Here is a 27,435-nt window from a genome sequence, read left to right as displayed (position 1 = left end):
TTACCTATGTTTTTTTCATACAGTCCAATTCGTTTATTTTCGTTTAGAAATGAAACCAGATTTTAAGGTTATCTTGCTGTCAAAGTCAAAACTTGTTCAAAACAATCTTTAGAGCATCGGCAGTTGTTTTGGATAATTATTTTTCGGAAATATTTTCAAAATATAGTTATCAATATTAAAAATGGACGGAGATTTATATGACGAATTTGGAAACTACATCGGGCCAGACTTGGAGTCTGATTCTGAAGACGAACAGAGTGTATATGGTCAGGATAATCGTGAAGGTGATGAGGAAGCAATGGAGGAGGACGAGGACGCAGACGCGGAGCCCGAAGTTGCGCCTATGTCCGTCGTTCTTCATGAGGACAAACGGTAAAACTTTTTCATTTAAAACTAACAAATAAAGCGGCCTTACAAGATGTTAACCCACTTTACCGGTACTAGCGACGCACATGCTAGACCATAGAACAAGCACACTCAGACCTCGAATACCTAATATTTTTAACAAAGAAAAAAGTACTGAGAAAAGCTATGCTCTGTTTTGGTATTTGTTAAAATTAGTTATTGATTAATAATAACATTATTAACCATCAAACTTCAGTTACTATCCTCAAGCTGTAGAAGTGTATGGACCCGACGTAGAGACAGTCGTCCAAGAAGAAGATACACAGGCTCTCGACAAACCCCTGGTAGAGCCTGTGAAACACAAGAAGTTCCAGGTTCAAGAACAGCAGCTACCAGAGACCACCTACGACATGGAGTACATGGCTGACATGTTAGATAATACTAACTTAATCAGAAATATTACGTTAATGGGCCACTTGCACAATGGTATGTGATGTGATTTCAATGAAATAAATAAGAGACAAGTCATCCATGAGCTTTTTGTAGAGCTTTTATTTGTTAATAATAAATTAATTTGATTATTATTATTACATTTTCTATAATTACCATTCAACTTATAATGTTGAGTTTCATAAAAACTACTTTATACTATGTACACACAGATAACCGTAAAATCTTTAAAGTGTATTGAATAAAATAAAATGAAACTATTGGAATTATATTATTATTATTATATATAGAGGCCTATTTTCTGCAGTGGACGGCGATAGGCTGAAATGATGATGATGATGATGATGATGATGATTAAATGCAAGAAAACTGAAGAAAAGACTAAGATTTAAGTGATCAATATTAATCTAAAATAGGATTTAGTAACAAAAATAAAAAAATGTGCAGATCAGAAAAAGAAATTTCATATTTCCTATCGAAAATTAGTGAGTGTTATTTGATCTTCTTAAAACTGTTTTATTTCAGGAAAAACATCTTTTGTAGACTGTCTCATGAGACAGACACATCCTGGAACAATTAACAATGAGACAACAATACCTATAAGGTATACAGATACTCTGTTTGTGGAGCAAGAGCGAGGAGTGTCGATAAAGTCCATGCCGGTAACATTGCTATTGAAGGATATAAAGGGAAAGTCACATTTATTGAATATCATGGATACTCCAGGTCACGTGAACTTCAGTGATGAGGTGACTGCTGCTTTGCGGATATCGGATGGTAATTTTTTTACTGAAGAGGAAAGCTTATTTGTGAAATACTTATCAATTCTCAATACTCATAAAAGCAATTTAACCAACAATCAAAGTCATGTGTGTTTCTTTATTTGACATTATAACCATAAGTCGACATCTGAGCATTTTTAATTGTTGAGGTTATTATCAAAAATGTACACGCTTCACAAATGCTGCCTATGAAAATTCATTTTAAAATATTTTTTAAAAAGAGGTTTCAGTATAAACAAATACAGGTTAATTTTGTCTTTTATAGGAGCGGTACTCTTTGTGGACGCTGCTGAAGGTATAATGCTCAACACGGAGCGAATGTTACGTCATGCAGTACAAGAAAGAATTCATTTAACTCTTTGCATCAACAAAATAGACAGGCTAATGCTTGAGCTAAAATTACCTCCTGCAGATGCCTATTATAAGCTCAGGCATATTATTGATGAGCTGAATTCTATGCTGGAGACCAATCAACCTCAGGATAATCCTGATGAGCCTCCAATTGTATTTTCACCACTTCTGGGTAAGTTATTAGTATCTCCTATAGCCAGGTTTGTCACCAACCATACCTGGAGTATAAGTAACAACAATTGTACTGTACTAAGTTTCATGTCAATTGGAATGGATCAATTTCAAATAAACATTGTGTCTTAGATAAGGTACAGAACATTGCCAAAAGTTGTTTTTTTTTTTCATTTTTATTTTTTTTATTTTTTTATTGCCTTTGTAGGCAGACGAGCATACGGCCCACCTGATGGTAAGTGGTCACCGTCGCTCATGGACGTCAGCTTAGCCAGGGGCAGAGCCAAGCCGCTGCCTACCATAAAGTACTCTTTGGACCAAATGTGAATTCAAATGGTAATTATGTAGCCATCTACACAAATAAGAGAAATGAATACTTTAATCCATTTTTAAGGCGATTGCTAAGTTGAATGAGTATACTGTTGTCCAGGTAATGTCTGCTTCGCGTCAACATTGTACGACGTGTGTTTCTCTCTGGAATCGTTTGCGGCGATGTACGCTGCCTCGTACCCTGCGTGCGGACTGCGGGCATCCGACATGGCGGGCTGGCTGTGGGGCGATGTCTACTTCAACGCGAAGACTAGACGCTTCACGAAGAAACAACCTCATGCCTCTGCTCAGAGAAGCTTCGTGGAGTTCATATTGGAGCCGCTGTACAAGATTTTTGCTCAAGTAATTGATTGTAAATAATAATTAATTAGAAAATATCAACAATCCATGGATTGACCCTGCAGATACCGGACCCGTTATGGTGCGGAGAGAGGTATTTAGAGAATGCCAGTGGACTTGTAACACAGGTGTAGGCTTAAAGAGTCCATATCAATAATGCACATTACGCTCTCCTCATTCTCTATACAAATTCCTGTCTAGCCCAATCTTATAGGAAATTACTAGTGTGGCTTTAGATGTTTATTCAAGTATAGAATTTACGGAAGTTCTTGACAAGCCAAGGACTTTTAATATGTTATAGAGATATTTCCCTGGTATACCTCTTGTTCCCACTTTGACGGCTTATAAACTAATGTATCCATTTTTTGTTTAGGTTATTTGTGAGACCAAAGTATTTGTTTCTTTTACCTTTTATCTACCTTATTATGAACTTCATATTATGAAATAGAAAAAAATGAAAGAGACCAGTCACTTCACACAACACCACCAATAAATAACGCCATAAAATATTTAAACATTTTTGAATTGCGTTGCTAACAGTACCAGGTAGTGTATGGAAGTACTGTGCTAAAGTTGAAGTTGTTGAAGACATATTTCATCACAGGTGGTGGGAGACGTGGACGACACCCTGCCAGCTGTGCTCACAGAACTCGGTATAAAGTTAACGAAGCAGGAAGCCAAACTGAACGTGCGTCCGCTACTCCGCCTCGTGTGCAGCAGGTTCTTCGGCGACTTCTGGTAAGATGTGAATACCGATGTTTAGCCCAGATAATAGCTATACTAATATATAAATCTACAGTGGTTTTCACGGATGTTCCATTATAACTACTGAGCTATGCATCCGATTGACTTGAAACTTGGTATCCATATAGAAAATACACGTACTTAATGGATAGGCTAATATTTATATGAGTGTTGGACTCCCTACACCAGTTGCGGGGGCGTTAATGATGAGAATCTTTGTGGGGGTGAGAAATAATAATGTTAATTTTAAATGCCAGCGAAGCGTACGGTTACAGCTAGTTATTTATATAAATGAAGACCGTTTGAATGTGTGTGTTGTGTAGCGGGTTCGTGGAGATGGCGGTCCGGCACGTGCCGTCCCCACTGGACGCGGCGGCGCGCAAGGTGGCGCACTGCTACCGCGGCGCCGGCGGGGAGCTGCGTCAAGACATGCTGCACTGCGACCAGTCCGCGCGGCTCGTGGCGCACACCACCAAGATGTACCCCACCGACGACTGCGGCTTCTTCCTGGTAACTTTTTTTTTTATTGCTGAGATGGGTGGACGAGCTCACAGCCCACCTGGTGTTAAGTGGTTATTCTCTCTCTCTACCTCTCACTTTCAAAATATCAACTAAGTTAAATAAAAATATAAACTTTCACATGATCAGGATAATGAGAATTATAACGTGGGAAAATCAGATTATTATTTTAGTTTCATTGTTAAAAAATTAACCGGTCACCGTTACCGGAGCCCAAAGACATCTAACGTAACGTAAATGCGCCATCCACCTTGAGATATAAGTTCTACTAAGGTCTCAGTATAGTTACAACGGCTGCCCCACCCTTCAAACTGAAACGCATTACTGCTTCACGGCAGAAATAGGCGGGGCGGTGGTATCTACTCGTGCGGACTACACATAAGACGTCCTACCACCAGTAAAAAACTCACTTCATACACGAGCACCAAGTTGCTCGCGCACTATTTTTTTTTTATTCAAATGGAGTTTTGTAGGCTAAGACACCCATAATTTTATCATCGGCTACCAATGTTTTCAACGTAGAAAATGTTGACAGGTACTGGCGCGTATCATGAGCGGGACGCTGTACGCCGGACAGACCGTGCGAGTCCTGGGTGAAAACTACAGCTCCCAGGATGAAGAGGACTCCAGGATCATGAACGTCGGAAGGCTCTGGATATATGAGGCTAGATATAAAGTGAGTTCAGTGGTTAATTATTGCGAACCAAAACATATAGCAATTAGTTCGTAATTTTATAATCTAAATAATAAGAGTTACAGAAAAAATATAACGTTAATAAATAAATTTTGATTTTTTCAGGTGGAACTGAACCGCGTACCTGCCGGGTGCTGGGCCCTCATAGAAGGCATCGACCAGCCGATAGTGAAGACGTGCACCGTCGTGTCGGCGGAGGAGGACTGCGAGCTGCACACGTTCACTCCGCTCCGGTTCAACACTCAAGCCGTCGTCAAGATAGCCGTCGAGCCGGTCAACCCCTCGGAGCTACCCAAGATGCTGGATGGGCTGAGAAAGGTCCGTCAATTCCGCTGTTCAAGAACAATTTGGACTGAGAAACAAGACCCGTTTCAAATTGTTAAGTGCTCACTGACCAGAGCCTACAGAAAGCACAGTGTAAATGCCACTGTATGGCCTTGGGGATTAAGTCGAAATTTCAATTGAAAGATCAATCTCAACTTTCCAATCGGAGTGAATTTATAATTTCGAAGAAGAAAGAAGTGGGACCGTTGTACTAATTGTGAACGGCTTATAAAATTATATAAACTCAAAGCCCCTACCTATTAGATTTAATTATTTTTTTACCGGCATTAATACCCCGATTTTACCGCAGCAGAGTGTAGTGATAACACTATATTCGCACATAAACAGCCTTGCCTCACACCTTGTACTGCGTCGCACCTTAATTTACTTTGGATCAAGTTCAGGGTTGCCATGTTGGTGCCCATTTGTATACTTTAAGTTTTTTTTTTCACATGAACATAAATGCTTTGCCCCAGGTAAATAAGTCGTATCCACTACTGTCGACCCGGGTGGAGGAGTCAGGGGAACACGTGATATTGGGAACCGGTGAACTATATTTGGACTGCGTGATGCACGATCTGAGGAATATGTACTCCGAGATTGATATCAAAGGTATAAAATTATTGTTTTATTCGAAGACTGTTTTTGCAATTTTCAAACTAAGTTTTTAGTTTCGATTCGATTGCTAGTAAAAAAATATATTATTACAATGTAAAATACGAGAAATATACCTAATACTTGTAGATCGCTGATGACCTCAAACAGAATACAGCTTGACGTGACATGACGTATCGATGCCACAGACTATAAACGTCATCAGTCGACTAAAGGCAAAGTGATACATAATTTACAGCCTAATCTGAATATATTTTAAAACAATACAAACATTTTTTAGTGGGAACGCGAGGAGTGAAGTTGTGTGATTTGTTTTATTTTGTCTATTTAGTGTTTCTTCAGGTTTAAATGTGTTATAACGGTGGTTTATTAATTGTTTAATATCTGTGAAAGTGCACAAATGTGGGAAAATGAAACAAAGCCGCTGGACGTAACTTCACGGGATCCTCCAAAAGGTCCACTAAAAAAATCACAGTAAATGAATCATTTCATTTAATTTCATCCCAGTTGATTAATGTCTCAAATTAATCATATTGATTTCATTTCAGTTCACTCCATATTATCATTTTTCAGTAAAAATAAGAGTTAAAAATTAAAATAAGACTTGACCTAAAGGTCCTAGTTACTAGGTCATAAAATCCATTTTTAAAAAAATACAATCATTTTGTCCAGTTGCTGATCCAGTCGTGTCGTTCTGCGAAACTGTAGTCGAGACGTCGTCGTTGAAATGCTTCGCCGAGACTCCGAACAAGAGGAACAAACTGACGATGATCGCCGAACCTCTGGAGCGGGGTCTCGCCGAGGACATAGAGACGGGCGCGGTCTGCGTGTCCTGGGACAGGAAGAGGCTAGGAGAATTCTTCCAGACGAAGTAAGTGATTCGTTCTTATAAGATTTTTTTACTGGTGGTAGGACCTCTTGTGAGTCCGCACGGGTAGATACCACCGCCCTGCCTATTTCTGCCGTGAAGCAGTAATGCGTTTCGGTTTGAAGGGTGGGGCAGCCGTTGTAACTATATTGAGACCTTAGAACTTATATCTTAAGGTGTGTGGCGCATTTACGTTGTAGATGTCTATAAGCTCCAGTAACCACTTAACACCAGGTGGGCTGTGAGCTCGTCCACACATACGCAATAAAAAAATAAAAATAAAAGATTGTAACATTGAATTATGAAGAGATTGTCTTGTGACTGTAGCTATCATAGCATACAAGATATTTGACAGATGTCTGTGTCTCCTTAATAACATTTTCAAGATAAGCTTACATATCTCCCGACGTGATCATGTTCAGTCTGGGAGAGGATCAGTTTGGAGGTTAACGCACAAAGGGAAGAAATTTCATCAAACGGGTCCGAATGTTGTTGTTTGGAACGTATCTTACTTAAGTATCTTACTCATAACTTATATCGACGGATGACAGTGGAATTGTCGTAACTCGAAAAACCCAACTTTACACCAGCGCCATAAAACTATTTAAAAAATTCACAACTCGTATTATATTCATAGAGATAGACGGTTGAAAATTGGTATGAAATTTTATGACAAAAAAAGGTGAAAACTTTAGTCGTATTTTTTTCATACAAGAGTATGGTAAACATTTATTTAGTCCAAAATGTAAGTTACGACATTTCCGCTTTCTCCTGTCGATACGCAAGCTTATCTTGAAAAGGTCGTAAGCGAGATCGATCAAATACCTTGTGTGCTATGATGGCCATCGTTACAGACCATTCCACGTGTTCAACTCACCGAAACTTAAATGAGTCCCAGTAATTTAATAAGATAAGATTTGAGTAAAAAACTTTAATATTTGCAGATACGATTGGGATCTTCTGGCTGCCCGTTCGATTTGGGCCTTCGGTCCCGACACGATGGGACCCAACATTCTAGTCGATGACACTCTACCCTCCGAAGTGGACAAGCATCTCCTGGCTTCGGTCAAGGATAGCATTGTTCAAGGTAAACTGAGTTTTCCCTTTCCTAATAGACAAGTCGTCCGGTAATTAAAAGTAATTTTTCCAAGTGTAAATTCATTTTTCATAATCATTAATACGCTTTTATTAGCTTCAGACGTATGTATGTATGTTTGTAACGGAATCTTTGAACATGATTTTGACCCCTTTCAAAGGGTCGGATTAACTCGAAATTTGGTATACTTATTAAGGACTGATGACAACTCCATACATAAAAAAAATTAAAAAAAAAATTGAAATTCAATTAAAAAATGAAAAATAAATAATAGTTTAAAAAAACTAACAAAACACGCATTTGAGTCGTCTATTATCAAAGGTGGCAATCTGTGCATTTCAACAAAAAAATTTTATTGATATGTCAATACAGATTGATTTGAATATAATCGTCTCCTTCAAAGAATACGGTTCAAAACCTGCATTAAATAAAGGTTAATAGTTAACCTGTTATTTATCTAAGATGTCGTTCCGAAGAGTTTTGTGACTGCCAATGGAATACAAAGTCAAACATTCGTTTTTCTGATTTACCAATCATTGTCCAAAAGTTAGATTGCCGGCTTTGATAATAGTCGACTCATTTATAGAAAATCCAACTAAAAAATAGAAAAGGTGCTTTTCAGGATAATATCAAAATAACATTTCTACTCATATCTGTTCATAAAATATTTATAACTACTGATATCGTGCACCCCACGCGTTTTTTACAATAAAATCATTTTTTCTTACACTATTTTTAGGATGCTCCCTCCTCACGTTACCGTCTAAGTTCATACCCATTCACGTGTTAATGTAAATTGGCGCTATTGCCAGGCTTCCAGTGGGGTACGCGGGAAGGGCCGCTCTGTGAGGAGCCCATCAGGAACGTGAAATTCAAGATCCTGGATGCTGTCATCGCGCAGGAGCCGCTGCACCGGGGCGGCGGACAGATCATCCCCACGGCGCGACGCGTGAGTTGAGCACCACCACTCGCCAGCAGACCTGAAATTTAACCCTCAATTCGACTTCAGTAAATCCTATCTAAGTTAGAGGCTATGTCAGCGTAAACTTAACGTATGGGTGAGCTCTTGAGGCTCAAACCTGGAGGCGTTGCTAACACCAGCTCTAGTAAGAGCAGTGTTTCGTAGAATCTACCACCGGATCGGAAACGCGACTCGCTTAGAAGATCCGACCAGAAACTCAGTGGGCTGTGTCTGTTGGTTAGAACTTCATAGTGCCAATAATGAAGTAGCTCTCCCTCTCTTGAAATCGGAATGCGTGACCAGTTCTCGGTAGAAGTGGGCAGGATGGTGGAAGCTACTCGTGCGGACGCGCCGGACATCCTGACACCGGTTTTGTGTAACGCAACATTAGACGAGTATAACCACCCTATTTTTGCTGCGTAAAAGTAATTTGTACCGGTTTCGTGGATGGGATAACCGTCGTGAAATTTGATATTCATCTGATGAGCAGTAAATAAAAATAAAATTTTTTTTAAAGGGATTTTATGACCTGTTAACTATGACCTTTAAGTCATGTCTTATTTTAATTTATATTAATAGTTTTATGAAAAATGATAATATGTAGTGAAATTAAATGAAATGAGATGACATGGGATGAAATATAATCTCAGTAAAATGGTGGTCATTTACTGAGATTTTTTCAGTGGACTTTTTGGAGGATCCCGAGAAGTTATGTCCAGCAGCTTTGTTTCGTTTTCCCACATTTTTGCACTTTCACTGATATTAAACAGTTAATAAACCACTGTTATTAAACATTTAAACCGAGAGAAGCACTAAATAGGCAAAATAAAACAAATCACACAACTTCACTCCTCGCGTTCCCGCCAAAGAGTCTAAAAATAAAAAAAATAAGACATTGCTTGAGTCGCAATTTAATTGAAAAAATATATATATGTATTTATTTATTTATTAGATGGGTGGACGAGCTCACAGTACACCTGGTGTTAAGTGGTTACTGTAGCCCATAGACATCTAGAACGTAAATGCGCCACCCACCTTGAAATATAAGTTCTAAAGTCTCAAGTATAGTTACAACAGCTGCTCCAACCTTCAAACTGAAACTCATTTCTGCTTCACGGCAGAAATAGGCAGGGTGGTGGTACCTACCCTCGCGGACTCTCAAGAGGTCCTACCACCAGAGGGCAGATCCTCAGACAGATACACCATGAGGGCAGACCGATTCAGGACCTTCTGTTAAACAGGTGGCGTATTCAGCATTTCTAATGGCGACCCCTCGTCTGATGGAGCCGTATCTGTTTGTTGAGGTGCAAGCGCCGGCCGACTGCGTATCCGCCGTCTACACGGTGCTGGCTAAGAGGAGAGGTATTATTAAAATAATTTGGTGGACAATAACGTCTTAATATCACAGCATTTTAAACGAAAAAAAATATCGCAGATAAAGCAGCTTTTAATTTCGTGTGGCAACAAGATTGTTATAATTCTGATTACAACCAGGTTGCTCACTGCTAGGAGTGGGTGATATAAATCGTATATAGATTCAATATCTATATATCGCAGCAATATCGTTGAATCCGATATCGCCCCGCACGAAATCTATATATCGATATCAGCCGATACACGATATTGCTCGATGTGATGCGCATCGCCATATCGGACCGATTCGTGAATCGAAATCTATATTTCGATATCAGCCGATACACGATATTGCTCGATGTGATGCGCATCGGCATATCGTACCGATTCGTTAATATCAGCAATATTCGTTTGGTTCGTATCGAATCGGCCAGAGTGAGTGAGCGCACGATAGCGATATCATGTGATGAATGAAACAGAAACAGGCATTATCCATACAATTGTAAACCTTATATTTAAGTCCATATGTCTGTAGATTATTCTAAGCGTATCAGCAGGATACAATTAAGGAAAGAAGTTTCAACTTTCGACCCTAACTTGAATGCAGTATAGCCTATTTGCATCGTTGAATTTAATTTCACGCGCTTTGACCTTGAACTAGAATTTTTGGACAAGTGTTTATAAATACTTCAAAGTTTTTTGTGTTTGATTTTTAAAGTACACATTTTTCTATTTTTAGTTAAATCCAAATAATTGAGTTTATTTCTTGTGTTTGTATTAAACTTTTGAAATCTACACTCTTTTGGTATATTTTGTAATTTTAAATTAAGACACAAAATACTAAAAACTGAAAATAATGTAGCCAGTCCTAAGCCTGGTAAAAGCATGAAGGAAAGTTTTTTTGATATTTTTATTTTCATGTTCTTTTTATTACTTTAAGATCATATTATAAATTGATATCAGAAAACCAACCGTATAACGTTGACTTAAATACTACGATATTATATCGGCGTATCGTTTCAAATCTCAAATATCATGAATCGAGAAAATCTACCAGCATCCATCAATATATAGATTCAGAAAATATATAGATTCAATATCCGATATTGATCCTCGATATATAGATACGATTCGATACGCGGCAAAACCGATATTACCCACTCCTACTCACTGCGCACGTATCCGCAATTGTGCCCGCACAGTGCGGCGACCTTAGCGCAAATGCGGTTTTTCCTTTAAATATATACATACATATTATGTATATGTAGGAAGATCGGTATTTTTTTTGATCAGGTTCACACTGACACATTAGAATTATTTTAAAATAAGAATAATGAAAATTACAGTCATCGAATGACATGACGAGGTAAGGAGGGTTTTTTTTTGGAAAATAAAAAATTTTGGTATGAAAGTCCACTAGATTTCACTCTACCGTCCCACATTATATACATGTTGTAATATATAGTGCTGTTGATTCCACCGACTGAGCCGGTCATCGGGGTTTTCGTCGAACCCGTCGCTTGCGACGAAGGGCTCGGCGAGTAAATTAACCCACAGACACAGCCCACTGAGTTTCTCGCCGGATCTTCTTAGTGGGTCGCGTTTCCGATCCGGTGGTTGATTCTACGAAGCACAGCTCTTGTTAGGGATCGTGTTAGCAACAACGTCAGGTTTGAGCCCCGTGAGCTCACCCACTCGCCCGGTGACGCTGATATGGTCTCACAAGACTATCAGCTTAGGTAGAAAAAACCGACTGAGTCTGTGGCTCGTCGCGCAGGTCACGTGACCCAGGACGCTCCGGTCCCCGGGTCGCCGCTCTACACCATCAAAGCGTTCGTCCCGGCCATAGACTCGTTCGGCTTCGAGACCGACCTGCGCACGCACACGCAGGGCCAGGCCTTCTGTCTGCAGGTCTTCCATCACTGGCAGATCGTGCCCGGCGACCCGCTCGACAAGAGTATTGTTATCAGGTGAGTTGTCTAGTTTGGATTGTTTTATCTATCTAATTTATAAAAATGAATTCCTGTTCGTTAGTCTCGCTAAAACTCGAGAACGGCTGGACCGATTTGGCTAATTTTGGTCTTGAATTATTTGTGGAAGCCCAGAGAAGGTTTAAAAGGTAGATAAATAATAAATGCTCGGAATTAAATATAAATAAAAAAAATGTTTTCTTTTTCATGTGTCCCCCGTCGGACGGATTCGTTTTGTTTATTTTAAGTTTATTTTATACAAAAGCTTAGGTCTTTTATTTATCGATTGAGGCACTACGAAGTCTGCCGGGTCAGTGTATTGACGAAGATAATGATATTTATTATAAACGAATCTGTATCAGCAGTGAATGATAAAATCATATTTAATTCATTTTTTATTTATTTAGGCCATTGGAACCACAGCCAGCGACGCATTTAGCCAGAGAGTTCATGATCAAGACCCGTCGACGCAAGGGGCTCAGTGAGGACGTGTCCATCAATAAGTTTTTCGACGATCCTATGTTGTTGGAGCTGGCAAGACAAGACGTACAACTTCATTAATTATATTTCTGATTTAATAAAATTTACCAAACAATTATTTTGGTATTTGTTTTTCATTTTACGTGCAAAGTTTTGATAAAATTACTGAACAATAACATAATATATATGTAGTGAAAACATATTATTATAGTATGTAATACATAGATTAATTATTATAAATCAAAACTAAAAAACATTTGCAGTTGTATGTGAAACTTTTGGCGTTATACTATTCATTCTATATATTTTTTATTAAATCCATTAAACCTAGAGGGAGTGCGCGGTACTTTATAAAATTGCCAAACGTTAAAGCCGGCAGAGGTGACATGTTAATATTTGTCGCATTTTAACGATTTATCCTAGCGATTATACTACTCACAAAATAAATCCAACAACATACTAATGTTAGGTAGTTAAGCCATAAGTTTCTCGGCTAATCTAAATTAGTAAAAAAAAATGTATTCATTATTCAAATTGTTTTACTATTTTGTCATGTTCACGTTTATCAAATTTATCGGTAGGTGCCTAACAGTAGAAACATAGTTCAGAATCGGCAGTGATACGTGGGGCAGGTTTACATATCGGATTACTTTTCTTCATTACCTATAACTACAGATAATCCATCCACTCTGCTAAAACTGTGTCTCTGATCATCAATATTCCCTACATGGGCAATAAAAAATCAATAAATGAAGTCGTCGTGGCCTAAGGGATAAGACGTCCGGTGCATTCGTGTTGAGCGATGCACCGGTGTTCGAATCCCAGGCGGGTACCAATTTTTCTAATGAAATACGTACTCAACAAATATTCACGATTGACTTCCACGGTGAAGGAATAATCGTGTAATAAAAATCAAACCCGCAAAATTATGATTTGGTGGATTACTGGTGGTAGGACCTCTTGTTAGTCCGCGCGGGTAGGTACCACCGCCCTGCCTATTTTTGCCGTGAAGCAGTAATGCGTTTCGGTTTGAAACGTGGGCAACCGTTGTAACTATACTTGAGATCTTTAGAACTTATATCTCAAGGTGGGTGGTGCATTTACGTCGTAGATGTCAATGGGCTCCAGTAACCACTTAATACCAGGTGGGCTGTGAGCTTGTCCACCCATCTAAGCAATAAAAAAGGCTATTTCTATTTATTTCTGCCTAAGAAATAAGGTTTTAGTTTTTGAAATTTAAATATTTGATTGCATCAGCTACGTTCCGTTTGTCAGCTCAAGAAGATAACACTAAAGCAATTTGTGGACATATTAATTTTTGGCGGGAACGCGAGAAGGAGGAGGAAGTAGTGTGAATTATTTTATTTTACAAAAGTGTTTCTTCAGGTTTAAACGCGTATTAATGCGGTTTATTAAGCAATTAGCAACTGTGAAAGTGTACAAATAGGGAGATGTGGATAAATGAAACAAATTCTCTGGACGTCCCTTTTCGGCTTGCTCCAATAAGTCCACCAAAATCTCAGTAAAATTCCACCGTTTTCCTAGGACGTTACTTAATTAATATCATTACCTAATTGAAGTTTTTTATAAACTCGGTCGAAAATTTTTAAAAGCTGATTCGGTGGTGTTTTCAGCAAAGCACTACTGCTCTTGCTAGGGCCGGTGTTAGCAAACTTTTCCAGGTCGAGCCCGCAAACTCGCTCACACACCCAGTGTAGCCAGAACAGCACCCGAGGCTACAGGTAACATGGTATGAAAAGAAAGGAAAACAAATTTGCTAACAATAATGGCAACGTAAGACCCGAATCTAAGGAAACTTTTCATTTATTTTCATAGATAATAATAAAGTGTTTCGTTCGTTAAATGCGCAACAATGGTATGTTATGAACAGTATAGTACACAATGTTGGTAAAATGAAATAAAATTGCTGGTCAATATTTTGGGATTCTTCCATAACGAAAATCCATTGAATCAGATACTGTTGCATTACCATAATTTTGATGACAGGTCATTTCGTTTCATCTCATGGAATACCTACTTTGGTGTTTTATATGAACTCATTTAATTTCCGTTCATTACTTCCATTATTAATTTCATTTCATTTCAGTTTTCATAAAACCGACTTGGTTTCACCTTTATTGCAAATGATTTGACTGTGTAAGCTGGGTTTCCTTTGCCAGTTCAATGCACGAATTAAAAACAAAAGTCAAATGTCAGTATCAGTGTCAAGAAAACGTGAAAATTTTTGAATGAAGTAGCGTGCTGTTATTGTTATTTTTTAAAAGTTCCGAGAATTTATGTAATCTAATTTCTGATAAGTGTACCAACTTACCAATTTATTCTTTAATGAATTTAAAAAACACTACTTTAGTTGCATAAAATATAAAAGTACAAAATGGCTCGTGGAAAGGATAAAAAAAAGTAAGTATGGTTATGTATAAACGTTATTTCCTAATGCTAACCACTGTAATAAGGAATTTTCGCATGGTGATTTTATTTCAATTAGTTCAAACAATTATTGTAATGGAAAAAAATTAAAATTTTTAGACGCAAGTTAGAAAAGAAACAAGAGGGAGATGATGTACCTAAGAAAATCCCTCACACGTTGGAAACTCTTCGTGAAAAAGATGAGACGATGCTCGTTAATGCTGACACCGAGGAACAAGAGGAGGTAAAAATGCAAAGAACCTTATTATAAGGATCTTTCCAAGTACTATAAAATCTTTACTATACACATGTGACTACAAACATACAAGTATAAAAGATATAATTAGCAGTTGTTGTGTTTAGATTGATATGATGATAATGTACAGCATTATAACATGTTAATAAACAATCCTAATAATTGAGATTTAATATTTCCACCTATTTACACAGTATTTTTTTTATGTTCGACAACTTATTTGCTGCATACCTAGTCAGGTCATAAATTCTGTCACATGTTTAATGTAAAATAATTGAAACAAGTTTATTCATTATGTAACCATTCATATACCAAAATGAACTTAACAAAACAGATTCTTATGACACTAAAGTTTATTCAAAATGACTTCTGTGATTTTGAATACAGGCCTTCAATCTGCGCGGCCAGTCTTCTATCGCAGCACGAACGAGGTCCATGTCAATATCGGCGGCTGCCTTAATCAAGGATGTCTTGAGTGACTCCAAATTGGGATGAGGCTTTGAGCACGCCTTTTCCTCCAAGTGTTGCCATATCTTGTAATCTAACGGAATGAAATCTGGACTGGAGGAGGGCCAGTCTTCGTGCCGGATGAAGTCGATTTCACGCGCCGCCAGCCAGTCTTGTGTGCTCTTCGCTCTATGAGCTGGCGCCGAATCTTGTTGGAATACCCAGTGCCTGTTATTGAACATGGTATGAGAAACAGGTTCCACAAGGTTCGTCAGGACTGTATTTTGATACACAACTGCATTCGTTTTTACACCTTTCTCACAAAAATGTACCTCTGTTAAGCCCCAATAAGAAACTCCCAACCATACCATGAGCGAGGATGGAAAATGACCCCGTTGGACACGCGGAATACGGTTGCTCGCTTCTTCACTACTGTGTGCGTACACCTTATCATTTTGATTGTTGTAGCTCTTTTCTACGGTAAAAATTTTTTCATCCGAAAAAAGAATTTCCCGATATTTTTTCCCCGCGTACCGCTTCAACAAAGCGCGGCATCTCTTCAGTCTCAGGTCCATTAGACGAGCATTCAAACGATGTCCTGTTTTTCTTCGATATGCCCGAAGCCCCAAGTCTTCATTTAACACCCTTTTCACCGTGGTTCTGCTTAACCCCATCTGAATGGCCAACAGTTTCTGCTTACGTTTGGGATTTCTTTGAATTCGCGCCTTCACAGCTTTTATCACTGCTGGAGTCCTAACAGACCAAGGACGACCACTTCTTGACCTGTCATCTACACTAGAGTCTTCACTGTATCGTTTGATGGTACGATAAACGAATCTTTTGGTTATATTCAAATTTTTCAGTATGTTAAAAATTTGAATTGGCGCGTAACCGCAACGATGCAACGCAATAACTGCAACACGGTCTTCTTTAAGCGTCCACTTCATATTTAAAAATGAGTAAAATTCTAAAAGTATACATTTTTATTTTCATGAACAATGGGAAATTCGAATTCAATAAACTTTTTTGTGGCCAGCATTCTAAAAGAAAAGTTTTTACTGTGTGACAATACTTATGACCTGACTAGTTATATTAGTAGATATTGTAATGTTTTCAATAACAATTATGTTATATTATCAATTAATTGATATAAGAAAATCACAAAATTTCAATATTTTATAACAATATAAACAATCTATCCAGTTTACTTGAGAATAAATTGAGATCATTGTTTGGTAATTACAACATTTTTACAACTTCAGTGGATTGTCTTTGTCTCTAGCATTGTTGATGACCATAACCACTTAATGACTTTAAAAATATTAATAAAAACATCTTCAGTACAATTTACAATATACTAAGTATAAAATCAATCTTTATCTGTAGTGAAGTGTAAATATGCTTTTGTAGAAAAAGGAAGGTTTTATTCTTTAATGCTTAATGCAATAAATAACTACATGTTGTATTTCCTATTTCAGGCACAAAAAGATATGGAACTTGATGAACTTTCAACATACTATGAGAATTCGTATGAGCCAAAAGTGCTGATCACATACTCTGATAATCCACACAGTAAAACTAGAATATTCGGAAGAGAACTGACTAGGATTATACCTAATTCTTTATCGAGATACAGACAGAGGTATTTTTTAATGCATTTATACAGCCTATCATTGTTAGTGTGTCCATTAAATGAGACAACCAATATCAAGCAACAATATTTTAATACCCACTAGTAAGAGCTATATTCTACACTGAGTATTGTATATATCTAACATTACTTACACACCATTTGTTGTTTTAAACGATAAATACATCCTTGTGCCTACTGTAAAAGTTTCAACTCAGCTTAAGATGTATGAGGATACTGATTACAAATATGAAAAAAAAAAAACTTATTAGATTAGTCAAAAGCACAATTATAGCTAAACTTGGATGAGCCATGTCTAGCTTTGAACATTTGGGCTAATGATGATCATGATGAGTCAAATGATGATTTTTCTATGACCGATCCCTCTTAATTATGATATATTATCTGGTTGTCTTCAAATTTATGATGTTATGTGAGTTAACTAAAACATGAATATAAAACAACTTATAACAAACCTAATATAAATCTATGGTGAATACCTTTTATAAACTGCCATATTTACTATATTTTACATTAAACATAGTTCTATGTTACATTCTCTTAAAAATATATTGAAAAAATTTTGAATTTGTTGACAGGTCATCAGTGAAACGTATAGTACAATCAGCAATCAGAGAAGACGTCACAGATGTGATTATAATTAATGAGAACCAACGGCAGCCTAATGGTTTTCTTCTCATCCATTTGCCTGCAGGTCCCACTGCGCACTTCCGTCTTTCTAGCTGTAAGATCACACCAGAACTAGGAAAGGACCATAAAGAAATTACCATACACAGACCAGAGGTAGATAAATAACTGTTTATCTTACTGGGCATCAAACAGTTGAATGTTGAAATTTTTGCATACATCACTAAGGGCTGAAGAATTCACTTTAACAACTATATAATGGAAGTTAATATATTACATCAGTGCAGGGTTTAGCAGTAAAGTTGAAAATACTTTCTTGATTATTTTTAATAATATTGCATCTAGTGTGGTTACTTGTAATAATTATGTTTACATCAAAAATCAACTTGAAACATGAGATCCAAGTTTAAATTAATGTAATGGCTCTACCATTCTTTAAAAAGAAAATATTCAATTTTTCGCTTCAGAAACAGGCTAGATGTTGATTATTATGTATTAATATTGCTTAGTACACAATATTGAATGAATGCAATTTTCCTGTAATTGTTTTATATATCTGTTATAATTTTTTGTGTCCTAATTAATCAAATCTTGAGTACTAACTATAATTTTCTCATGACTTATGGATCTTTATAAATATTCTGGCATAAACATTTTTCAGGTCGTCCTCAACAACTTCAGTACACGATTGGGTCTGACCGTGGGTCGCATGCTAGGTGCGCTCTTTCACTACGAACCACAATTCCGAGGCCGGAGAGCTGTCACCTTTCATAACCAACGAGACTATATATTCTTCAGGCATCATCGGTGAGTATATAAATAAACGAGTGGTTCCAAGATCAGAAAGTAACTAACTTTGAATGTATATGTTTGATTCTCACCACATTCAATACAATATGAACGCTTCAAAAGACACTTTACTGCACTCCTGCTCTATATTCTATAAGTGTAGGAAATTTCATAGTCCTTAGTTCGCGCAATTTTCGTAAAAAGGGTTACAAAGTTTTTGCTTCACATATTAATGTATAGAAAACGAAATGTACTTTTTTTCTTATTGCTTAGGCAGACGAGCTCATAGTATTTACCTACTTAACTACCAACACTAGAGACGGTTACATGAATGTTTTTATATATTAACAGTCAATTGCGTTCTGTAAGCCACGAATAATTACCGCATATGAGTCGTCTATTATCAAAGGCGGCAATCTGACTTTTGGACAATGATAGGTAAATCAGAAAAACGAATTATTGACTTTGTATTCCATTGGCAGTCACAAAACTCTTCGGAACGACATTTTAGATAAATAACAGGTTAACTATTAACCTTTATTTAATGCAGGTTTTGAACCGTATTCTTTGAAGGAGACGATTATATTCAAATCAATCTGTATTGACATATCAATAAAAAAAAATTGTCCAAATGCACAGATTGCCACCTTTGATAATAGACGACTCATATGCAGTAATAGTTTCATCCATTGTCAGTGAAATATAGTAGCTTCGATCCTATAAAAATTGTCTCTTAAAGTTCGATGTTGTCTAGTTTCCTTTCGTTTGCATTTCGCCCTCACATAATTCGATATAACTAGCACTAAATATAATATAGTGAATACTAAATAATATGTTGTCCCCAAAATCTAGATAAACACCTATGCATTATGTACCTATGTATTTGTTTATTCCAGGTATGAATTTACAAAAGACGGAAAACGCGCCAAGTTGTGCGAACTAGGACCTCGGTTTACTTTGAAGCTGATCTCCCTTCAACAAGGGACATTCGACTCGAAGCGAGGAGATTACGAATGGATCATCGCCGGCAGGAGACACCAAATGGAAACATCTAGAAGGAAATTCTTTTTATAGTTGCAATTTCCGTGTGTTGAGTAATAAATTATTTTCTAAATTGATCTGGTTGTTTTTATGCTGTAAATAGTACTCACTGTATTGACCCGTCAAATAAGCAATAATAACGCTCTACATCAAACAGCCCTAGTTGCTGTTGGCAGTAGAGATTAATATGTTAGGAAATATTACGAAGACTCGTTTTTGTAGAAAATGATCAGCATTTCTTGATAGATGCTATAAATATTCTCTTCTATATCTCGCAAGGGGATGTTGCCTCAACCGCCTTTTTTTACTCATTTTTTTTATGTTTGAGAGATTACTGGTGACCCGGAGGCCTTTTCAGTTTTACCAGGGCAGGTAGACGAGCAAGGGCTCAGCCAGGAGGGGTGGGTTTTGCTAATAGCTACCCGAGCCCCTCCAATGGAGACCTAACAACTTAAAAGTAGCTGCTTCGCGAATGAACCTACTACCGGATCGGAATCGCGACTCAGAAACTCAGCGGGCTGATGTTTAGGTTAGGTTGCTCTCTTTTCAGAGTTCGACGAGTACGGTTATCCTGGTCCCTACTTCTAGTGTTAGAGCTAAAGGTGTCTAATGCAAAGTTTATTGGATCTGATGGATCCGTAAAGACGTGTCTAGGGCGTCGATGGCGACTGGCTTTTGTGTAAACAGGATTCGGGGAGTACCTAGTCAGCGGCAGCAATGATAGATAAGGCGATTATCATGATGCATATCGTTTTTTCTCGTACTGCAACGTCAGCCGTATAATGACAATTCTTAAAGCAAATATTGAAAATTTAATGGATAGCTTGTTGGTACTTAAGTCTTAAAATACTAAATCAATTCAGCGGAATCACTTTAATTTGTCAGAGCATGTGAAGCATAACGGTTGATTAATAAATACAGTAGAAGCTCCATAATCACGCTTCCTTCATCGACGGATAGAAAAAATGCGACCCTATATTCATGGATTTCATCGGTACACGTTGATGAAAGGGATTGTAATCTATAGGTAGGTTGGTATCGAACTGAATATCCTTTGTAAACGCGCTTTTCCATATTCACGGCATTCTTACAAAACATATACCCAGCGAATAAAGCTTTTACTGTACCTAACTACTTTATTTACAGGAGATTAAAAACAAATATTATTGCACTAGGTTACTGCAAACCCTCCTCGACCGGGTAGCCGTAAATGGATTCCCCAGCGATAAAAAAAAAGTTACTGCAAAACTTGACTTTTGACTTTTTTGGTACCTACCTACTTTTAATGATGTCAAATACTAGAAAAACTGGTATCTACGTTAGCTCATATCTTACTGCCAAACAAGCCAAAAGAAGTCCACGATTGCGAACCACTTTCAAGAAGAAAACCAGGTTACAATTAAGGCGCACAGAAGAAGGCAGAATTCTTTCTCAGGCTTAATCCTATAGTTGTATATAATAACTAGCTGTACCCGTCCGCTTCGCTGGGCATTTAAAATTAACATTATTCTTACCCCCACAGATTCTTATCACTAACGCCCCCGAACTGGTGTAGGGAGTCCAACACTCATATAAATATTAGCCTATCCATTAAGTAGGTACATGTATTTTCTACATGGATACAAAGTTTCAAGTCAATCGGATGCATGTTTCAGTAGTTATAACGGAAAATCCGTAAAAACCATTGTAGATTTATATATTAGTATAGAAGTATAGATATGTTGATTTTTTTTTATGGCAATTTCATTTCCCTTCAAATTACAACTTTTCATTTTATATGTATTCAGTATTAGTTTTAATACAAAACGAATCGAATATGTACTAAAGCATTTTTACCATACCAAATTTGTGCTATGTAAGCTTTCCCATACGCTGGCTTACGCAATCTATCAAATTGGAGAAATATCACCTATGCAAAAGATCATGATGTGACGCTTAAAGTACCTTCTACAAGCGGGTTATAAAAAAAAAGGAAATATTGAAATAAGAGCTTTATTTTTGTATATAAAAATAAATCTAATAGCTTCTATTACGTAGTACTTTCAACAGCCTTTCTGAAACAAGAAACATTACATTTATAATATTAATCATGCGTTTGGGCCGCAGCCTGGATGGTTTAGATTCACAAACCAGCCTGGCAGATGGCGCTGCAGTCTGTATTTAAAATATTGAATTTTTGCAAGACGTCTGTCGGGTCCGTTAGTAATAAAGATAGCATGTTGTGGTTGTTATAACCGATTGGCCATGGCAACAACGCATCGGCAGTTTTGTTTCCACGTCGATGTGCGCCTCGCTGACGGGACGCGCTGCATTAGCATTGCACGCCCACGCAGTCAGTGAGACGACTTTCATTCGTCAGCTTGCTTGCTGACATTCAAAGTTTTTTTTTAAATTTACGCTGTTTTGGGATGTTATATGCGATTTGAGACATGTGGATACATTCAATTACTTAGTAGCAGAAATATTATAATTTCCAAGATCAAGATTTAGGCCAAAATTTAAAGAACCTTACCTTTCTCAAGATTAATCTACAGAGCACGACATAATGTTGTTCTGCAAAAGAAAATATATTTGTAAGTGAGTTGTTCTGCTAATTTAATTTTGTTTGCATTTAGAATATTGAGATCAGACGCTAATGGTTGGTCAACATGGTTGATATTGGGTTCGCTCTGTTGAGGGAGACCTGAAGTGGTCGGTCATCATTTCAAGTATATAAAAAAATACTATATTTACTTCAATACATGTAATATATATGAACAGTATTTTCATTGTAACATTGGTGATGTTTTACAGCTTTTGTAACAATTTAATATAGATTGGACGTTTTTTATTTATTTATAGCAATAAGTTAATGTATAATAGATCAAACAGTTTCATCTTCAATTGGTTCTTTAAAAGCGCTTTTGTTGTACGTGATAATAGTTAATTTCCATTAGAATCCATATTATACATACCTTGATCTAAAATATTTTCAGACCAGTTAAGAAGTAGCAGACAGATTTTTCTGTAATGTAAAAAATATTATTGTACTACTATATGTATTATATTCTCAATTTATATTGTTTTTATTTTATTGTGGATCAGACGCTAATGGTTGGTCAACATGGTTGATATTGGGTTCTCTCTGTTGAGGGAGACCTGAAGTGGTCGGGTCATCATGTCCAAAGTTGAATAATCTTATAAGACTGTAGTCTGAAGTTACTGCTGAATAACTGGGTTTTTACAGCTATATCATCTTCACAGTATTACAACCACACAAATGGGTTCAGGAAAAGTTAATAGTACAATTTGCTACTAAATGTAACCATTCAAAAAATACTGTAACTGGATAGGCACCATAGTAACCAAAAGAAATATACTAAATCTAAATTAATGTCAAATAGTTACTTACTTATCTTGAAGTACAATTTTTGTCTTTTTATTTGCTTTTTTCCTGAAACAAATTACAAATAAATAAATAATTTGTTGTTTGTGAAGTTTAATTTTATAAGATGTGAACTTATGATCAGACGCTAATATTTTGGTCAACATGATTGATATTGGGTTCACTCTGTTGAGGGAGACCTGAAGTGGTCGGTCATCATTTCAAGACACGAGTTGATGAAGGGGTTAAGTACAATTTATTAGATTTTTGAGTTTTTACATTGAATAATGTGCCTATAAACCATATTAGACCTTAAAGCTGCACATTTAAAGGCTATTACAAGGAAATTGCACATGATGAAGGAGTTGTGTATGAAGATTAAATTACAAGTAACAAGTTTGTTGCCAGTTTTCTCAAAATTAACAAATTGTATCATAAATCCCCTTTATCCACTCATGTCTTCAATTATTACTAGAATATTTCTAGTATGAATAATTCTCAATTCTTACCTTAATGCTGCAATGTTGTTATTGTCCCTTGTTAAACTGTGTCTTAGCTATAACAGAAAAAAAATCTCAATTATGAATTAATTTTAAATATCACAATATCATTTTTGACTTTGTTATAATAATCAGTGAAGATAGTTATGTTAACAGCATTATAACATCAGATGTCCCTATCTGAAATCATCATTTAAAATTGCTATTAGAGAATTCTTTATTTCAAAGGGATATTGTATTTCAAAATACACAAAGGCTTTTTAAAGTATATTTTGCATTCATAAGCAATTAATCTATATGCTTACTAGGTTTTGTATATTATTATTACAACATTATTACTTAATTTACTGAATCTTTGGTAAATGTTGATGTTGAAATTTTGAAGTTTCCGATAAATTGTTTTGTATTATTTATTATGTTGCACAAAAATTTCAAACTTACTTGTAAAATGATATCCTTTTGTTTTGAAAACATAAAAAAATTGATAATGATGATCTACCTGAAACAGAGGGGGTAACAGACATTTTTTGTTTGCTCTCAACATCCTATATTACAGAAATATATTATAAAAGTCAGTGTGGATAGTTATGTTAACATCATTATCAAATATACAGATGTCCCTATCTGAAATCATCATTTTAGATATGAAATAATCTTAACAAAAGTTACAATGAGAAAGTCGAATCAAAAATATTATTATTAATCTTGCAATAATAAATCACAACTAACTTTATGATGCAACAAATAGCATCAAACTAGCGAATATAAAATTTTGTAAGTTTGGATTAAGAGAACTGAACATATTTCTAAGGTATTGAAGATATTGAATATCTTGAATGGATTAAACCTATATTGAATGGTACGACATTTAATTATATAGGAAATTACCCTCATTATATCAACTAAGATAGTCAGTACTGGAAACAGATAACTGGTCACCAATAAAAAAGGAATTTAGGCACTTGTTAGCTTCAAGAATATCTATTATGTAAAATATGGTTAGCTCTTAGTTTATTTTTATTCTGAAGTAAAGTTGCCTTCAAACTTCATGGTTATGTAATGTGTTGCTTGCTTGCTCAGTGTTTTAAGTGTCCCTTTTCTTTACTGAGATCTGTTAACAAAAAAAACGCATGAAAATTACTATTCATGTTATCATTTTATAAATTACTTTACTTGTGTTTTAATATCAGATAGGAGCGAAAGACAATAATAGCTATACATCATAGTACTCAGATGAACTATGAAATCATCATAAATTAGTTTTTGAATTTAATTCACTCAAACAGTTTTAATAACTGATTTAGTTAACTCAATCTTGAATAGTAATTACTATTATTTGAAACTTCAAAACTAAGATAAACAACATAAATTGTATTTAGATGAATAATTCAGTTCAAATATTATCTGTTACTTACTTTATTGTGTCCCAGGCCCACAGGGATTCAGTTGTAACCTGGTTATAAGTTATTGTCAATTAATATATTTATCAATTGATTACAAGAATAGTTGTATGGCAATGATCAATCAGATAGGAGCGAAAGACAATACAGTAATACATCATAGCATTCAGATGAACTATGAAATCATCATTTAGAGAAAATAGCATAAAATTTTATGTTGATCATAGTTTTTTTTTGCAAGCCTCAAGTAATGAGCACAGGCAATGAGTAGTGATCTACAAACAGTGTTTGGTATTGACCTTCTTGGTTAGAAGGTCTATTTACACATTCTTGTAACATTTTAGTATAGACAAATATGACATTCTCACAAGTTGCTTGATCTAATACAATACTTTACAATTTTACAAGAAAACGAGTTGCTTACTTATCATAGTCCGTGTTTATTCAAATAAGTAATCTGCAACCAAAGAAAAAGATATGTTAAACTAAATGTAATCAATAATTCAAGGTATAATTTGCGTATTATTTTTTATCAGATTGCCTTAAAAGCATAGTTTCCATCCGACCTCATAGCAAGCCACCCTATGCTAAAATTTTTAAGAAAAAAAAAACATTAAAATACAAATTTTCATTACCATAATTAGAAATTAATTAAATTGAAATGCCAATTAGAGCCCTATTCTAAAATATAGCCAGCTACGAGTCAACCAGAGGTTTTCAGATGCACTGCGATAACATCATATGCTACATTAGATCAAGTTAAAAGGAGTCTATTTATAGTGTAAAATATTTGTAGCTTACCATTTCAATAAATCATTCAATGGAATTGCATGTTGTTTCAGTCTGCAAAAAGAGTAATAATGGTTAAAGCATTTAACAAACTCAATACTGTAATGGAATTTATATAAATATTCAGATAGAGCTAATAATACATGCAAATCATTATTTAATCAATGGTTAGCACTTTTCATCATTTAATATTTGTTGATTAGAATTAACAGGTGGAATAGATGGCACAAGATGTTTAGTGGTCACCATAACACAAAATAGATGAGATATAATACAATGTTAATGACACTGTCCACCTAAATAAGACTTTGGCATGAATTCTCAACCAATTGAAATATTTAATAAGGAAGACCTTACAAAGGTAGCCTGGTGATGTCCATAAGCAATTGTAAGCCTTCATGGCTTTGAAATTCAACTTCATTTGTAATTATGTTTGAGATTAATTCTTGAGAAAATCTTTGAGTTTGAGAAAATAAATGAGAAGTTCGTCTTACCATTTAAAGGTTTTTTTATATTTTCCTTGTACAAATATTCGCGGTACATCTATGCCTGCTTTAAAATTTACAGTCCTGCGCTGCACGTACGTGTTCGTGAGGATCATGAAACCAGCATTAGTGAAAAGTTTGAGTAGCTCTTCTTCCGTAAAATAATAGCTCCTGAAACCCAAATTATTTATTACTAAAGTACAACAAAAACTAATCTATTGATCTAAAATGATATAACTAAGTTCATATTTTAAGTTTAATAATCGTAAGACATTGTAAAGGGGATAAAATGTCCAGATTGATTACCTAGTTCCGTCTTGTCTCATGTAGAAATTGTCAGCAATTTTATGTCCAGGTTTAAAGCGTAACTGGGCCATGTCATACCTCCCATAATCTCTAAAGAGCAATACGCCCCCGGGTTTTAGAGCACGGTAAGCCAGCGCCGCCACGTGGGCCCAAGCAGCCGGCTGGATTGCAGATAGCACAAAAATCAAACTCGCGATGTCTATTGAATTCTCCTGGATGTTTTCGAATAAATCTTCTGTGGTTAAGTCAGCACAGAAAGCCTTCATGCGGTTTTTGTCGTACAAGCTGTTACGTTTGACAAATTCTACTGCACGTGGTGAAAAATCACACGCGTAAAAGAAGAAGTTTGTAAAGCCTTCTTCGACCAGCGGGAATATCATATTACCGACCCCGCAACCAAGCTCTAAGTAAACTATTTGCTGTTCAGGATCGAAGTTAATCAGTTCTTGAAACTCACGTGTAGTCCAATGCCGGTCCCGGAAGAATTTTGTTTCGTTTCTTTTGTAAAATAAATCCCAATGGCGTTTAGCATCTTTTTCCAATCTAGTCGCTTTGGCTTCGGGTACAAGACGTGTATTTTGATTTTGTAAGAGCTTTATTTCTTCTTGTGACAGTTCTTTCAGCCTGTGAACGAATGTGTCACTGCTGCTTGTTTCTTCAACATGCGCAGGAATATCGGTTTCCATCTTGATACGGTTTTTAATATATGTAACTTTATCGAGATTGTGCAATTAAATGAATTAAAAGTTTTAAAATACAGAGCTTATTTTTAACATTAATAGACAGACTTGCTCACGACATGCACTATTGGAATCATAATACAACTGAAAGAAAAAAAATTAAACCCAAAACCCATAGACTATACATGTTAAAACCCATAGATAAAATCAAGAGCATAGATTACCTAATTTAATAGTTCTTCTTTATCTTTATTTTTTGACTCTGGCATGGTTTGTGGATT

At 36.1% G+C, this 27,435-nt stretch overlaps 3 protein-coding genes and 2 non-coding genes across 10 annotated transcripts; 2 read left to right on the top strand and 3 right to left on the bottom strand.

The window, feature by feature from the left end:
- Window positions 1-48: 48 nt before the first annotated feature.
- LOC101736447 (116 kDa U5 small nuclear ribonucleoprotein component) lies at window positions 49-12,510 on the top strand. Its single transcript, XM_004928626.5, has 16 exons — window positions 49-372; window positions 602-831; window positions 1,321-1,572; window positions 1,843-2,100; window positions 2,530-2,771; window positions 3,373-3,506; window positions 3,836-4,022; window positions 4,567-4,707; window positions 4,831-5,043; window positions 5,526-5,661; window positions 6,337-6,535; window positions 7,477-7,619; window positions 8,441-8,577; window positions 9,831-9,951; window positions 11,720-11,912; window positions 12,320-12,510. Exons 1-16 carry the CDS (start codon window positions 182-184, stop codon window positions 12,471-12,473), a joined length of 2,931 nt encoding a protein of 976 aa, XP_004928683.1. The 5' UTR covers window positions 49-181; the 3' UTR covers window positions 12,474-12,510.
- Window positions 12,511-14,594: 2,084 nt separating this feature from the next.
- Window positions 14,595-19,707, top strand: LOC101736576 (probable ribosome production factor 1). Its single transcript, XM_004928627.5, has 6 exons — window positions 14,595-14,813; window positions 14,940-15,063; window positions 17,001-17,164; window positions 17,752-17,956; window positions 18,462-18,607; window positions 19,486-19,707. Exons 1-6 carry the CDS (start codon window positions 14,788-14,790, stop codon window positions 19,661-19,663), a joined length of 843 nt encoding a protein of 280 aa, XP_004928684.1. The 5' UTR covers window positions 14,595-14,787; the 3' UTR covers window positions 19,664-19,707.
- Window positions 19,708-21,606: 1,899 nt separating this feature from the next.
- On the bottom strand, window positions 21,607-27,364 carry LOC101736720 (tRNA N(3)-methylcytidine methyltransferase METTL6). 6 transcript variants are annotated; one of them, NR_172028.1, is made up of 12 exons: window positions 26,932-27,292; window positions 26,178-26,339; window positions 25,696-25,737; window positions 25,319-25,351; window positions 24,910-24,947; window positions 24,383-24,605; window positions 23,936-23,993; window positions 23,504-23,550; window positions 23,022-23,063; window positions 22,585-22,634; window positions 22,143-22,183; window positions 21,607-21,684 (listed from the first exon to the last, which is right to left on the bottom strand). NR_172028.1 is itself a non-coding variant. In NM_001393875.1 (12 exons), coding segments are annotated over exons 1-3 (849 nt in total). In that variant the 5' UTR covers window positions 27,161-27,292; the 3' UTR covers window positions 21,607-21,684; window positions 22,143-22,183; window positions 22,585-22,634; window positions 23,022-23,063; window positions 23,504-23,550; window positions 23,936-23,993; window positions 24,383-24,605; window positions 24,910-24,947; window positions 25,319-25,351; window positions 25,696-25,736. The 6 variants fall into 6 exon arrangements, 3 of the variants coding, with proteins under 3 accessions (NP_001380804.1, NP_001380803.1, XP_062528277.1); NR_172027.1 differs by having other exon boundaries at window positions 21,607-21,680; NM_001393875.1 differs by having other exon boundaries at window positions 26,475-27,292.
- LOC119629654 (small nucleolar RNA snR60/Z15/Z230/Z193/J17) lies at window positions 24,673-24,756 on the bottom strand. The gene has a single exon (XR_005245593.1). It is a non-coding gene; the product is annotated as a small nucleolar RNA snR60/Z15/Z230/Z193/J17 (small nucleolar RNA).
- On the bottom strand, window positions 25,011-25,093 carry LOC119629655 (small nucleolar RNA snR60/Z15/Z230/Z193/J17). The gene has a single exon (XR_005245594.1). It is a non-coding gene; the product is annotated as a small nucleolar RNA snR60/Z15/Z230/Z193/J17 (small nucleolar RNA).
- Window positions 27,365-27,435: the final 71 nt, after the last annotated feature.

Source organism: Bombyx mori, chromosome 15, assembly GCF_030269925.1.
Source record: "Bombyx mori chromosome 15, ASM3026992v2".
NCBI classification, from domain to species: Eukaryota; Metazoa; Arthropoda; class Insecta; order Lepidoptera; family Bombycidae; genus Bombyx; species Bombyx mori.
This window is presented reverse-complemented; position numbering and strand designations above follow the sequence as displayed.

Bases quoted from the DNA above. Each gene is read 5' to 3' on its own strand.
- LOC101736447 (XM_004928626.5), top strand. From the start codon at position 182: ATGGACGGAGATTTATATGACGAATTTGGAAACTACATCGGGCCAGAC. The intron at 2,772-3,372 runs GTAATTGATTGT...ATTTCATCACAG, and splicing joins TGTACAAGATTTTTGCTCAA to GTGGTGGGAGACGTGGACGA. The intron at 7,620-8,440 runs GTAAACTGAGTT...CGCTATTGCCAG, and splicing joins CAAGGATAGCATTGTTCAAG to GCTTCCAGTGGGGTACGCGG.
- LOC101736576 (XM_004928627.5), top strand. From the start codon at position 14,788: ATGGCTCGTGGAAAGGATAAAAAAAA. The intron at 15,064-17,000 runs GTAAAAATGCAA...TTCCTATTTCAG, and splicing joins ACACCGAGGAACAAGAGGAG to GCACAAAAAGATATGGAACT. The intron at 17,957-18,461 runs GTAGATAAATAA...AACATTTTTCAG, and splicing joins TTACCATACACAGACCAGAG to GTCGTCCTCAACAACTTCAG.
- LOC101736720 (XM_062672293.1), bottom strand. From the start codon at position 27,160: ATGGAAACCGATATTCCTGCGCATGTTGAAGAAACAAGCAGCAGTGAC. The intron at 26,340-26,474 runs GTAATCAATCTG...TTTGGGTTTCAG, and splicing joins ATGAGACAAGACGGAACTAG to GAGCTATTATTTTACGGAAG.